This window comes from Polyergus mexicanus, unplaced genomic scaffold (genome assembly GCF_030449975.1).
Source record: "Polyergus mexicanus isolate NDT 795.1 unplaced genomic scaffold, iyPolMexi1.0 SCAF_10, whole genome shotgun sequence".
NCBI classification, from domain to species: Eukaryota; Metazoa; Arthropoda; class Insecta; order Hymenoptera; family Formicidae; genus Polyergus; species Polyergus mexicanus.
Window position 1 is genome coordinate 382,821 of NW_027223330.1, and position 15,792 is coordinate 398,612.

The following is a 15,792-nucleotide window of genomic DNA, read 5'->3' on the forward strand; positions in this document are numbered from 1 at the left end:
GTTAAGTTAGGTTAGGTTATGTGAGGTTAGGTTAGGTTGAGTTGGGTTAGGTTAGGTTACTTTCGCGGGGAGAATGAGCACTTATATTCTGACTGACAGCACCTAGTATGACCCAGCATACGATGTGTCAAGTTGACGCACGTTCGCTAACATGTTTCTTCGTATTTGTTTAACGACATACTGAATCTCGCACGTCTCAATTGACCATGGATTACTACTCAGAAAAGTAAATGGCAGAATTAGTAAATGGCATAATCGCGCGAGTGTTTCTTATTTTTGCATCATTTAATTGCGCGACGTTTCCAGAGATAAGCTATAATATTCTCTTATCGCGCGTTCGTTATCTTTTTTACTTTGCATCGCAATCAACGCGATCTCGTTTTGTTTCTATATACATCTCGACAATTTCTCGTCTAATTCGAGTAAACAATTTCGGGATGCGTAAAAGTAATGCGGCAATAGATTTTGTCATACTTTTTTTTTTTTCAAAATGTCAGAGCATAACATATTTTCATCTGTATTATATATTTGTTTATCGAAGCGTACAATCTGTGCACACGTATGTGTAAATGATGTGTATATATACACACGCGTGCTTTATTTGAGACTAATAATATTCGAACGATCTCTTTTAGCACATATAAATAAGATTATAAAGTAATTGTGTGTTTGTTAGAAATATCGTAATATATGTATATCGTTTGATATAGTTATAACATATTTGGACATGATACTCCGTCTCGAGATACATGCATTCCGTTTCCCCGAAACAATAGAACAATAATCACAGATGTGTACGCAGGAATACCTGAGAACTTGTTGTTGAATATAATAGGATTTGTGGTAAGATTTTGCTTGATTACTTGGAATATATATATATTGTCAAATGATAATTAGCTAATGACTTGCATGAATAAACTGATATTTAACATAACATCATGTTATTTAAGTTTTTAGTTACTTTATTTGGCTTATTACGTAAAAAGGCTTGGAATTATGGACGCCTTGCATTATTACATAAGTCCGATAACAGATGGATGGAGCTGTTTTATGGTGTTAATGAAAATAGAGACACTGATCCTTTGTGTATAGAAGCATCTATCAATTCTCAACTCTCTCAATTGGATAAAGGATTTTTCTCATGGATCGTTACCGCTTTCAAGATTACGTTAGTACCCTCAACATATGTAAAATGTTTTTACTTATGTTTCAGAATATATCTCTATAACATAATTTATAATATTCTTTTACATTTGCAGCGACAATGAATTATTACAACGTGCAGGTCCTGATGGGTTATTGTATATTTTGTTTGAGCGTTGCTTAATCATATTAATCATTATGATGCTTATTGTATCATTGTGTATAGCTTTGCCCATAAACTTTCATGGAACCATGCAACCAGGAAACAGTACAACGTTTAGTCATACAACATTATCAAATCTAGATCCCTCATCTAATTGGATTTGGGTCCACACAATATTGCTCTTATCTTATCTACCAGTTGGTGGATTTGTTATGAGACGTTGTTTGAAGCAGGTATTACAGTAATTATTATTTCAAACTCATTTATTACCTGTTATATAAAATGTTTTGTTTTTTATGATAAAAAAATATGATTGAAATATATAAATATTATGACATTTGTATTTTATCGTATATATAAAGTTACTTATGAAAATTTTTATATATGGATACAGGTCCGAGATACCAGACCTACTGGAGAATTTGCAGCAAGAACATTATTGATTACAGATATACCGAAACATCAATGCACCGTTGAAAATCTTACAGAATATTTCAAGTATGTATTGTATGTATATGGTATATATATTTGCATACAAATAACTTTGATGTAAATATCACGTGGACATTCTTTAAATTGACAATCTTTCCAGAGAAGCATTTCCCACTTTAACAGTGGAGGACATTACATTAGCTCATGATATACAGCGTCTTTCAAAATTGGATGCAGAAAGAGATTGTGCGGAACAGGCGCGTTTATATTGCGAGAGTTATGCTAAGAAGAGAGAACCTTTGAAAATGTATCCTTATCCATGTGGTCAAGTTCTTGGAACTTGCTGCAAAAAGGTAAGTATCAATAAAATTATAAATATATAAAATATAAAGTCGATTATTTTATTGTATAATCGTAAATACACACACAGACACATATCGGGCATATTATTATTTTTAACACTATTGAAAGTTTGAATTATATTATATTTGCAGCAAGTGGATGCTCAAGAATTTTACACTAATGAAGAAATACGATTAACAGCATTGGTCGAAGAAGAGAAGAAGGTAGCGCTTAGTAAACCTCTTGGAGTAGCTTTCATAACGTTAGGTATTTCATTTAATATATATAACATGTTTTTTATTTTATAATTAGAATAAGAAAATTATAATACGATAAATATAATTAATAGGAACACCCGGTGCAACTAAAACTATGCGCAAACAGTTGAGGTCCTCACCGAATATAAAATGGATCGTAGATTATGCTCCGATGCCATCAGATATATTTTGGGAAAATCTAAGTATCCCCAGACCGTGCTGGTATCTAAATGCTGTATTAATAAATTTCGCTTTGGGGTTAATATTGTTTTTCCTTACTACACCAGCTGTAAGTCAATTTTTTTCAGCAAAAGCACATTTTATAATAAAAATTATACAAATTAAAAAGAAAGACATACATAATAAAGAAACTACGAGATATATAAAATATTTTGATATAATAAACGACATAATATTTTAATCTTTAATTAATTCTCTCTTAGCTTTATTTCAACATTGATAAAAATTTTTAGAAAGAAAATATATGATATATATATATATATATATATATATATATATATATATATATATATATATATATTGCTTTTTCAATTTTAGGTCATAGTAACAAGTCTCAATAAATTACCGATTACCGGAGAGATTATGAATTTGAGCACAGTGGTTTCATCCTTTCTGCCTACTGTACTCTTAATTAGTGTAGCTGCCTTGATGCCTGCATTAGTTGCGAGGTGCGAATCACTCGTAAGACATTGGACTAGGAGCAGCTTAAATCGTACCATTATGAGAAAAACATTGTTACTCTTGCTATTGATGGTGCTTATATTACCTAGTCTAGGATTAACCAGCGCGGAAGCATTTCTAGAATGGACTTTAAAAGAGCGAAATAACACGGCAAAATGGGAATGTGTATTTTTGCCAGATCAGGTGAGAGATAAAAGTGTGTGTGCATGCGTGTGCCCACATTCTTATAAATGAAAAATATTTTAGATATTTTAATAAGTAGAATTTTTTTTGTTTTTCTAAAATATTTAATTTCACACAAATCTGTATTAAGAATATAAAATTTGTAGGGAGCACTTTTTGTAAATTATGTTATAACCGCCGCCTTGATCGGGAGTGGATTAGAATTGGTTAGATTTCCGGAACTCGCGCTATATACCTTCAGACTCTGTACAGCTCGCAGTCGAGCGGAAAGGATACATGTTAGAAAAGCAGTTCTATGGGAGTTTCCACTGGGAGCTCATTACGCATGGTTACTCTTGGTCTTTACTATGACAACTGTCTATAGCTTGGCATGTCCATTAATCACTCCCTTTGCTCTACTCTATCTTGTAGTTAAACACTTGGTATGTTTGACTTGACACCTTGCAACCTGATCATTCTTTGATGTTTTGGATATATATATTTTTTTAAATAAAAATATCTTTTGATGGATAGGTGGACAGACATAATTTATGCTTTGCTTATGGACCAAGCATTGGTGGTGGCCAACTGGCTGGAGCGGCAGTTGGTGCTGCAGGAGCTGCGCCAGTTTTAGCGCAAGCTGCTCTTTTGGCCTTAGGCCTGGTGCGAAGAGGTCTGTCGCCATTAGCTGCAGTGCAACTCAGCGGTCTTTGTGCGACTATTTTGGGCCTGGTAACTGGTGCTGCGTTGCCGTTATCGAAACCTAAGGTATTATATAGATAGATATTAAGATATACCTAAAATATTAAGAGTATTAAATTATTAATATTATGTAGCTCGAAATAGTTTTATGAGATGACTCCGTTGAACATTTTGTCAAACAAATTGTTGAGCAATCAATGTAAAAAACAAAAGAACAAAACTTTTTCTAGATTTAAATCTTGAAGTCCAAATTTTACATAATATACTTTACAATCTATACATATGAAAATAATTAAAAAACTATAAACTAGAAAACAAAAACAAAAACAAAATTAAAAATTTTAGCGAATCCCCCTTTTTTAGGAGCATATTAATTATTTAAAATATTTAAACGTTGATCAATTCTACTAGACACAAGTACCGAAAAGGGATCTTTCGACGGGTCAAAATTTCGTCGCACCAGTATTACGAAAGAATATGACATCTTTGGAAGAAACTATATCGACTGCTTCGAATTCAGAAGCGAATTTACCAAGTCCGAGAAGTACCACTTCCTCTATACAGGAAAGTCCAAAGCTTTACCAAAACTATGGTGGTGAGCAAAGGGTTTAATATCTGTATTTGTTTACATCTGATACACACATACACACGCACACACACATACATGCGCCCGCCCGCATACATACACATAAATATACAGAATGCTCTGTAATTTAAGAAGCTATACATATATTCTAATTATTAATATATTAATAAACTAACTGTGCAAGTTAGAGAAAAACTATAGCACAAATAATGTACATTCTAATATTTCTTATATAGAACTATCACATTAACAGAAATTAGTATTATTTATTATAATTATACTTTATTTTGAAAAATTAATTATAATTAATGTAAAAAAATTACAAAATATTACTTTAGGATTACTCTTTTTATCTACTCTTTCATTTATAATTATATTTATAAATCTTTATTATATATCGCATGCAATGTGCTTAACAGTTTATCATAAAAAAAAAAAAATGAAAATAATTATATATTTAATACTCTATATATTTGTGTATAAAATAAAGCCTTATTGAGAGTATACTTCATGTAATCACTACTTAAAGAATTTCAGCGAGAAGAACAGACAGAGCTATATATATATATATATATATTATCATTTTAAATTTAGCAGCATAAAAACATAAAATATCTATTAAATCAATTTATTATATTTTAATATTTTATAACTCTGTATCATATTAGCATCAACGTGTAATATTGCTATATAATAACTTTAAATGAATAAGCTTACAATTATATACAACACATTTTACATGTGAAAATAGTTTTTAGTCAAAGTGCAATAATTTTTCCGTTTTACAAATAATAATGTTGATATTTTCACAAGAAAATAAAAAATAATCTTTATAAGAAAATATGTATATATATTATTACCTAATTCACATCAAATTACTATATATAATAATCATATAGTTTTTAATGATTAAGCAGATTGGCTCTTTTAATATCTCACTATAATGATTGCAACACAGAAGATATGGTTAAGCAGGATGCTTTATTTCCATTGTGAGAATAATCCTATAATGTTTATGTTATTGCTTATTCTGTTTATATGGAAGCGTGATAGATATTATAATTACATATATATGTATACATAATTAATTTTTTGGTGTACACATATATTCAAATCTTAAAAGTTTATGATTCAACATATCGACTTGACTCGGTTAATCTACAATCTTTCGATTTTCTCAAAATGTTCTTTCGCCAAATTAATTCGAAGTTTTTTTATGATAAATAATTAATTACTACTAATTATATAATTAGTCATGTATCTGTACAATTTCTTGAAAATTATAAAGTTTCGCGATTCTGGTTTAATAATATACTTTTTGCGTTCGTATCTGTTGTTTCTACACATTTAAGAAACATAAGAATGCAGAACTTATTTTAATATATATGCTATATCAATGAATTAAATGAATTTTGTCATCTAGAATCTAGAGAATTAAAAGTCAAATATTATATAAAGATCGATCATGTATTTTTTTTTCGCTTATGTAAACTACTTATTACAAAATAATTATCGTTCTCTTCTTCCCACATGAACATTTCATCATCAATTTATCTCACAAAGATGAAACATTTTACAAAATGTGAGGCAGTGGAGATATTTATTGCAAAAATCTAAAGAGTTAGTAGAAAATAATAAACATGATTGGGTTTGAAAAGTTCGCTTATTTTTCTTCTCTCTCTCTGTCTCTCTCTTATTAAGGCACTAGTCATTGTGTAAAATTGTATAACATAACTATATATAGCATATTTGCAATATAAAAAAAAAAAAAACTGCAATTATCAAATATTTTTCTAATTGTTTTCGAGATTATATTATGTAATATTGTAGATTATATTACTATGATTCTTTATGCATAGTTTTTAATATTTTATATAATTATATATAGTTATGTGTATGCATATAATAATATATTAAACATATAATATTATAACATATTATATGTATATACAGGATGGAGCATTTATATTGAGACACTTATCTAAATATCTAAAAAATAAAGCAAGATAGAAAGAAATGTTTCAGACAAAAGTTGTTCGGTTCTAAGGAGGTCATAAGATGGTGCCATTAGTTTGACCTTGGGTAGAAGCGCTTCGGAGATTTCAATGTCAATCTTGTTTTTTTAAATGGAAACACCCCAATTTTTTTACATACATCGATTTCTTGCAATATTTTGCATAAAAAGTTATAAGGGGAAGGTAGCCAAAAATTTAATAGTTTACGAGATATTTTATACTTTATTTTATTACCTTACTTCGACATAAACTATGAAATATCTCATAAAATTATTTATTTTGCAATAATGTTATCTTAATATTTTAAGCTCAAAAAATGAAAGACATCAATTAGTGTCAAGAAAATAAAACGAGATTGACAATGAAATCTCCGAAGCGCCTCCATCCAAGGTCAAACTAATGGCACCATCTTAGAACTGAACAATTTTTGTCTGAAACATTTCTTTCTATCTTGCTTCATTTTTTTTAGATATTTAGGTGTCTCAATATAAATGCCCCACCCTGTATAAGAAATTCATAAATAATAATATATATTATATATATGATAACATATATTAGAGAGCGAGAAAATATGAAATTTTATTATACGAATAATGAAGTATCATTGAATGACAGAAAATTCTTATTCACGCAAACTACCACCAATTATAGCTTCCAATTGACTAGATGTAAGATTACTTAACTCCTTTGCTTGACTTTCTTTCCGTTGCGATTTGTAAGAAGTGTTTTTCTTCATTGTCCTTTTATCATACGACATAAAATTAGTCTCGAGATTGCTCTCTTCCTCCTCCTTCTGAGATTCTTCACTCTCTTCACTGCTTAGATGAACCTGTGAGGCACATTATTGTTTAAAATGATCTTTGCGAAGAATGCGATGGTATTTTGGAAATAGATATTTGAATAAAAATACATATTCGAAAATGCATATTAAAAAAGATATAAATTTTTTAATAATAGATGATAGAGAAAAAAATATATTTGTGTTGGACACATAAAAGTGTCTCAGTTAAATAATCATCTTCTCTCTCTCTCTCTTTTTTTAAAGAAGGTAGATTATAATATAATTTTAAATTGTCAACTCATAAGAAACAATCACTCAAATCGTTCTAACTCAAATTTGAGTTAGAAATAAAAAATGGCTTTCTGAAACATTTTTGCTTAATACATAATAAAAAAAATTATTTAAATTAAAACATTGTTTTATTTATATTACAAATAAATAAAGTAAAAAAAAGAAAAAAACATTTAAGAATTATCATTTGATTAATATTCGCGATTGGATATAGTATCTGGATGCATATGAGATCAATACATTAAGATCTGCGTAATCAAAATACTTTTTAAAAATTAAATATTATTACTCACCATATCTTAAGCAAAAAGAAAAATATAATAAATAAACTTATTTCTTATTAAATGCATAAATATAAAAAACTGGAAAATATGAAAAATATATAAATATTAACTAGATATATACAATATACATTTACTTACAACTACTACCATTCGTAAGAAATCCACATCTACAGTATATAGTAAAAATACATTCTCATTCGCAAGTATAAAAAAAATTAATTTTTTTAAATCAAATGTCACACTATATTGCCAATTTAAAGGAGTGGGAATGATGGGAACACAATGAAAAATAATTAAAAATAAAAGAATTCAGGTATTTCTTCTGTTTCTCTTTGTTTTTTCAAAATATATATGCTACCTTCCAATTTTACAGCATAACTTTCATTATGTTACAACATTATAACAATAATTGTTGCTTTCCTTATGTATGTATAGAATAGTCGCGAGTAAAAATTTTGATACATTGCATAACGTAATTAAAATGATAAAAGAATCCTTATCCCTCGTTATGTATTCTTCACATATCAATTATGACTTTTATGTTCAAATTATAATTTAGATCCATATTTTTGTGCAGATATCATATTTAGCATAAAATAACGCAAATTTTTATAACGAAGTAAACAAGATTGTGGTTCCTTTGGCAAATTACAAACGCATTCACTTGTTTATTCTTATCTAGCCTCTATCAAAACATTTCAATTTCAGGGATTGCATCACTGATCTTGGATAAATTCTTCGACACATAAATTTTTCTCTCTCATGCTCTACCACCACCAAAGTAATATGCAGTCAATTCAGTTGTGCGCAAATAATACAGAGATGTATAAATTAAGGATACAAAACGCTAATTGCATCGCAAACGCACAAAGTATCTCTATGCGAAGCTGTATTGATATGCAAATAAGATTTGCGAAATTATTCATCTATTACAGTGATTTTTACTAATGACACAAATAGGGAGCAAGGTTTCATCTCACCTCTACAATAGAAACTCTTGGTGATGGTTCACGCGTCGTAATTTTTTCCATTACGATCGGACTATCGGAACTCGTCGATAAGTATTCTTTATCTGTCTCGTTATCATTATCTGAATATTCTTTCTCGTCCTCGATAGGTTTCTGTACATCCGCGTTTTCGTGTACCTTACATACGACGCCACCCTTCTCGTTGTCTCGTTCAAATAAGTTACCATCAAGATGAACTAAAAAAAAACACAAGCAATACATATTAACATTAATATCAGTTTTTGCAATGCATACAAGTATATTATGTATAAATAAAATGTCCTTTTAACCAATATCTTTTTTTGACCAATTTGAGAAATCATTTTTCTTTAGCAAAAATGTCCGCCGAATGAGATTATCACTTATTGCATATTTTGCCAATTTTTAACATATATTCTAGAGCATTAACCAAGCTTAAAATTAAAATGTTGTAAAAGTGAAATTCATTAAAAGTTCATTGAAAAATTGCTCATGTCGTTTTCTTTTCTATAAGCTAATTATTTAAACTCACTAAATTTAGATGTCTCGACATTTTCATTGAGGAAAAATTGATTTCTGCGAATTGCTCAAGAAATCTGCAATGAAAAGACATCTGCTAGTTTTAGGACAGTCTGTGTATGCTGTAAATATGCGTTAACATTATTTTCTGATTACCTTGACAGAAGGCAGTGCTGCAAAAGGAACAGTGCGCCGACGTTCGACGTCCGCATTCTACGCAATGGTGCCAAGGGCAACTAAATTTCAATTCCGCGTCATCAATTACGATGCATGTTGTGTGATATTTTTTATTACAAGTTCTTTGCGAGCAGACTATAGAATTGCTCAAATCCGATATTTCTTGTCCACATCGCCAACACATAAACTTTCTTGATCTAAAATGCAGTCAATGAAATTTGTGACACATTATATGATAAGAATCACGATAAGACGATAAGGATAAAGTGTACAATAACATATACCTTTTGTATCGTTTCGATTTATCGACTTTTTTCGTTTGTATAATCGACTTCGACTGCACAGCCGAATGTACTGTAGGCAACTGTTGCTTTTGCGCCTTTAAACCGATAAAGCCGCTACAATTCGATGCACCGCAAAGACAAACTTTCCGCGTTTCTCCGTCGGATGCTAAATTGTAATTGAACGTCAGCTCTTCACCGGATTCTATGTCGCGCAGAGCAAACAGACCGATACGTGTATCTCCGTTCACCGTCCACTTTTGCGTTTCACAGTTCGGCGCGCAGGAATGATCTGTAAATAATAATATGATTACTTTCGTAATATACAGATTATGATTTCGCGTATATACGGCGTATATACTCACTCATAAATCGACTGAGATTTCCCTTCGGTTCCGCGTCGATTGTTCGATTATTATCGATCGTTAGAAAGTAGAAATTCTCATTCTTCAGTTCTTTCTTCTGGTGCAATCTCCGTTTATACTCGGCTTCATCTATAACTTCTCCCACGTACTCGATGACAAATTGTCCTGCTTTGATATCCTCCAAAGTTTTCAGACCCCATCCGCGGCCCATGGTGTGAAATGGCTCCATTGCCGGATATTGTCGCCGTACGAATGATTGGTTCATGCATTTGTTTCCAGCTGGGCAGATTCCAGAACTGCATTCCACCAACAATATGCGATTCAAACAATCTGTACTCGGTGCGCAAGGATTATCCCAATTAGGATCGCACTCGCATGCCACGATGCTCTCGACTTCGACCGGTTTGACGTTACCCACTGGTTTATTGACCTGTCATACACCTATTTTCATTAAGACTTCCACCACCTCGCTACAGTCTCTTATCAGATTATGACAATAATAATAAATTGTATACACATGTATCATTTTTTGCTTTCGTTATCAAAATCTTCAAATTTTAAATAAACAATAATAAACTATTATAAAAAAAATATAAAAAAAAATGTATATATAAAATCTGGTATAAATCGTACTTTTAATTTTACATATGGAGGCGGTTTCAGTCCTTTTGGTTCCTTAGTCATGGATCGCTCTGCTTTTAATTGCTGATGTATTTTATTGGCTTCTTGTAGAGCTATTCGATATGTATCATCCATTACAGTCTTTTTCCCTATAGGTAGTTTTATATTTGCGTCACCATCTTGATATAAAAAAGCTCGGCCCCTGAAAGAGATTATCGAATTAGAAAAATATAGATATTTATTAAATTAATGTAGGTACATTTTGTGTGTAAGAAAAAATATTTCTATTTACCTATGCACCCAATAATAATCATTAGACCCCAAAAACATTACGCAAAATTTACCGGGATTGTGAGGTATAGCCTCTACATTTTCAGGAATTTCCTGCGGATAACATATACGCGATGGCCACCATCGATAATGACCGAGTTTCACCCACACAACTTCTCCATACAAGGGTAGTCTCCCTGTCTCACAATCTTCACAGATAAACCCACCGTCAGGCGCATTTATACCTAAATTTATTCCGATACAAGAATAATTTATTATTGCATATTGTATTCAATATTAACTAAATGAGTTTGAGAGATTTCAATTCGTGAAAAGTTACCAAGACATTCCACATGAAAAGAAGTCGGACATGTGTCGCAACAAATGAGGCTTCCGCCTCGCGTGCACAGGAAGCACCATGCCGCATTCAATGGAGGGTACCTTGCTACGTAATGTTTTGGGCATACAATTTGACTGCCTGTGAGAATCACTGAACCAGCAGGTAGACATAACGTAGAAGCGTGATAAGACGAAGGGCAACGAACGCATCTCGCGATCTTTTCGTTGGGGGCACGTGAATGATTGTCCTGAGGATTATCGGAACTGCATGTGTGACACACATGATATGGACACGTCAAACGTCCTCCTTGCCAATGCGACTAGGTAAAATGCAAACGTTCATCGTCATTGTTGAAAAAAAAAAAAAAATATATATATATATATATATATATATATATATATATATAAAAGATATATATTTAAGATAATATAATATAGAATATAATAAAATGTAAAGTTTTACTTGAGGCCACGTGTTCAAACATTTGGAATGATAATGCTTCCCACAAGCTGCTACAATACACCTTATTCTATCTCCTTCTCTCTCATTGCATATGAAACAAGCGGGTGCTACTCCAGACAGACAATCGATACACTTGAACGTTTCATCTTCTTGCTCGTCATTTTTACCTGAATTAAATTAATATTATTAATATAAAAAATTAAATTATTTTATTGTTAAATGTATGGCATAATGATATATTAGATTTATAAAAAAAAAAAAAAAATTATTCGTCTTTTTTTATTTTATTAGTATAAAAGCTATGGAAAAGAATTTTTTGACTAATATAATTAAATATATATCGCGTTTTATTAATTATTATAATTACCATTATTTTCATGTTCACTATTAATACTTTTCTTAATTATATTTAAATCGTCAAGTATTCTATCGTCCGATGTATTCTCGTCAACAGAGTGCTCTGGACTAGATTCGCCAGGTTTCACACAGGACAAATGAAAATAAGAATAACAAGGTCCTTTACATCTCGTTAATTTGCCTGTCTTTTCGCAAATCTGACAAACTTTCTCTTGCTTCATACCTTTAAAGAGATTATACGGTCTACCACGTTTAGTTTCTGAAACAGAACTCTCGTCTTTGTCAAGTTTACTTCTCTTTTTACTTTCCCTCGTACTTGTGTCAGTTTCAATCGATATCTCGAAGTCTTCATGATCTGGTGTACTTTCTTTCGAATGCGAACTATCACGTGTCATGTACGATCGGTACTTTTTTCGAAAAGTTGCATCCATACTATCCCAAGTCTTTCGCAAATATTTTTTAATATCGAGTTCTGATGCGTTTGGATATTCATCCTCCAGCAAATCTCTATTTCGTTCGTAATAGACTTCAAATATACCATCTTCGTCTTCTTCACTTTTGTCGACTTTTGTGTTGGTACTGTCGTGAGAACTTTTATGGCTTGAAGGAGACGAGGGTGAAGAATCCGAATTCAGTTTCAAATCAATTTTACCGTTTACGATCCGCGAATTTTTTGATTTCGACACTTCCGATTTACGCAATTTTGATATTTCCGACTTTTCTGCATTATATACCTGTAAAAGCAAAAATGTGGTCTTTTATATGCAACAAAAACAAGATCAAATTTATATTACATACGTAAACAATTAATAAATAAATAAATTATTAATATTACATTATCCTGCTTGGCGCGTTTGATATCAGGCCCATTCTGATCATCAGTCGAATATTTTCTCTTATTATTTTTATTTTTTTCATCGACAGTAGATGACTTTGCATCTTTAGATCTTGAAATTTTAATTTTTGGCGCAAAAGCTTCGGCTCTTTCTTCAATTGTCATTGGTTGCACTTGCATAGCTTCATCAACAGCATTTTCCCATTTTGATTTTATTCCCTGTTTCACTACAAAAGCAGCAACGTATTTAGCATCCTTTTTCTTTGTTTCTGCTGTCAATGAGTCTGATAGTTTTATGAAGTCAGCAAGATTCGTAAATCGAATCATACAATTTGCTGAAACCCAGCTATGACGTCCTTTGTCTCCAAAGTATTGAACATGTATCATCATGATATTTGACTTGGGTGTAACTGTGCCAAAAGAGAAATAATAAAGAAGAGTTCTTCGATAATTTATATTCCTATCAATAAATTTTCTTTCTAAAAATATATCTATATATTAAATGATATAATAAATGATATAATATATTTAGATTATAAAATTTAAAATTATTAATATTTAAATTTGTGAAAATATAATTTAATTTCTATAATTATGCATTTCCAAAATGTTATTTTTTTTCAAAATGTGTTACAATTTAGCGATTAATGAAATATACATAAAAATTGCAGAAATATACCTTTCAACTTGTGATATATCATTGAAACTGGATCAAGCGTTACAACGCAAGGCCAAAATGGGAAATTGCCAACTCTGGCCCATGCTAATTGTCCTACTATCCATTGGCATTCAATAGCAGGACTCGGTACTTTTGAAGATGGATCCTCTTCAGTACTACTTGAAACAGTAGAAGAGTCATTGGCTTCATCTACGGTGTTGGGTATATTAATCTCATCTATACTATTGCTACTATTATTCATGGAATTCATGGAACTCTGTTGTCTACGTGTCTTAGAAATCTTCAAATTCTGTAAAATCACACAAAAATAATAAATATTACATTATAGCGTGATTACATAAAGCTTCAAATAAAAAAAAAAAAAAAAAAAAAAAAGCAATATAATTTATTTTTAAGAATTAAAAAATTATTTAATATCTATAAAAAAAACTTCTTAAATTTGGAAAATATATGGATATTGGTAGGAGTACAAATATTAAATTATATATTTAACATGTGTTTTACATTTGTATATGTAGCTTAGATATTTTGATACAAGAATACATAATCATCCAGAAAATCGACGACAGTATTAAATGCTTTATCGAGTTTGCAAGAGCATAAAATATACAGCGCATACCTGTAAAGAGTTGGCAACATTATTGGTGGAAGGCTTGGATTTTATCATTCTACCATAACGGCTTCTGCTAGGCGGACTACTGCCATTGTAATTAACGTGCGAGTCTTCTCGACCGTTACACGCATCCTCGCTCGAAGCTCCAACGTTCTCGCCAGACTCGGCTAATGTGGACGCCTTGTTGGCCTCGACTTGGCTAATGGTATTCATAATTATATTATCAGTATAGCATTTTCAAATTCTTACAGTCTGAATGTTACGAATCATGGAAGTGCATCGATATTTCTCTAACGACGATCGACCACGAGAGTCATGAAATGCCAGTAGTAGAGGCTCACACGTTGAAAATAATTTCCACTACCGCTGGCATCGGCGGCCGCCTTGGAGCGTTGAGAGTTAACTCTCTCTTTAACGAACGATCGTGTCTGCCTCGTTCGGGGAAACGACGTCAATTTCCGCACCGTAAGAACCACCATGCGATCCTAATTTCCGTCCTCTCGTACGTCCCAATTATTGTAATAATAACAAATTTCGAGGGAACCTCGCGAAGCTGCCTGGAGCAGGACGCGTTTCCCGCGATTTTGGGCGATCCTCACAGTCGCGCTATCGTTCCCGGTAAAGTCACTAGATCGATAAAGTCGCGTACCTTTTTTACCGACTAGGTTATTTAGGCTGCGGTCGAGAAATCGCTAGAGATGCTTCGAAGCGTTCGATTGACCAATCAGGACGCAGAGAGTAAAGATCACTTTATTCTGATTGGTTAATGCAATTCTTCGAATGCAATTCTTAATTAATTCTTTTGTTAGTTTTCTCCCAAGAAACGCGCGTTGAAGAGTGAAGATTAAAAATTGAAATTTGACTAAAAAAATCAGAACAAAAGGAGCTAAATGTTCTTTTTTCTGGTTTCGTCAAATTTCAATCTTCAAGGCATAGTCTGCGATACGAATGGACTTAAAAGGAAATATCGATATATGGAATTATCCGAGGAAAGGTGTACTACACAAAAATCGTTTTGTGCCAAATTTAAATTTAACAAATTTAAATATAACCGTAATTAGATTGAAGGTATTTATATTTATATGAAAAAAAAAAAAAAAAAAAAAAATGTTTTTATCATAGACATGTAAAATATATAAAGTATTATATATCATTCTGGGCAATTTTAACCTTCTTATATACTCTCCCTTTATCGCATATAATAGGTTCCGTATATGTATTTTATATGTCTACGATTTTTATAATATAGCGAAAATATTCAGAATACCTGATAATATTATTATTTAAGCGATAAAATATAATATAGAAAAATTCCAATGAAATATTCAACATTAAATCATCTCTGTTCGTTTTTCTTATATTTCACTGAGATTTTTCGTTTTATCCGAGCAACGCCTTTTTTCAAACAGACAATTCTAGGGAATGTA

General features: G+C 31.3%; 2 protein-coding genes across 4 annotated transcripts; one reads left to right on the forward strand and one right to left on the reverse strand.

Annotated features, from left to right (window-relative positions):
* The first annotated feature begins 73 nt into the window (after positions 1-73).
* Tmem63 (transmembrane protein 63) lies at positions 74-5,036 on the forward strand. 2 transcript variants are annotated; one of them, XM_070303129.1, is made up of 12 exons: positions 74-226; positions 711-843; positions 951-1,168; positions 1,260-1,539; positions 1,701-1,804; positions 1,899-2,091; positions 2,233-2,347; positions 2,430-2,626; positions 2,896-3,222; positions 3,369-3,644; positions 3,736-3,969; positions 4,315-5,036. In XM_070303129.1, exons 1-12 carry the CDS (start codon positions 207-209, stop codon positions 4,513-4,515), a joined length of 2,298 nt encoding a protein of 765 aa, XP_070159230.1. In that variant the 5' UTR covers positions 74-206; the 3' UTR covers positions 4,516-5,036. The 2 variants fall into 2 exon arrangements, with proteins under 2 accessions (XP_070159230.1, XP_070159232.1); XM_070303131.1 differs by lacking the exon at positions 74-226 and having other exon boundaries at positions 758-843; positions 958-1,168.
* A 327-nt stretch (positions 5,037-5,363) lies between these two features.
* Positions 5,364-14,950, reverse strand: Nsd (Nuclear receptor binding SET domain protein). Of its 2 annotated transcripts, none has more exons than XM_070302993.1 (14): positions 14,707-14,950; positions 14,372-14,564; positions 13,753-14,041; positions 13,074-13,483; positions 12,249-12,972; positions 11,882-12,048; positions 11,420-11,738; positions 11,102-11,324; positions 10,822-11,011; positions 10,189-10,618; positions 9,827-10,115; positions 9,522-9,739; positions 8,841-9,064; positions 5,364-7,333 (listed from the first exon to the last, which is right to left on the reverse strand). In XM_070302993.1, the coding sequence occupies exons 1-14, from the start codon at positions 14,736-14,738 to the stop codon at positions 7,127-7,129; spliced, it is 3,915 nt and encodes a 1,304-aa protein (XP_070159094.1). In that variant the 5' UTR covers positions 14,739-14,950; the 3' UTR covers positions 5,364-7,126. The 2 variants fall into 2 exon arrangements, with proteins under 2 accessions (XP_070159094.1, XP_070159095.1); XM_070302994.1 differs by lacking the exon at positions 5,364-7,333 and adding an exon at positions 8,234-8,747.
* Positions 14,951-15,792: the final 842 nt, after the last annotated feature.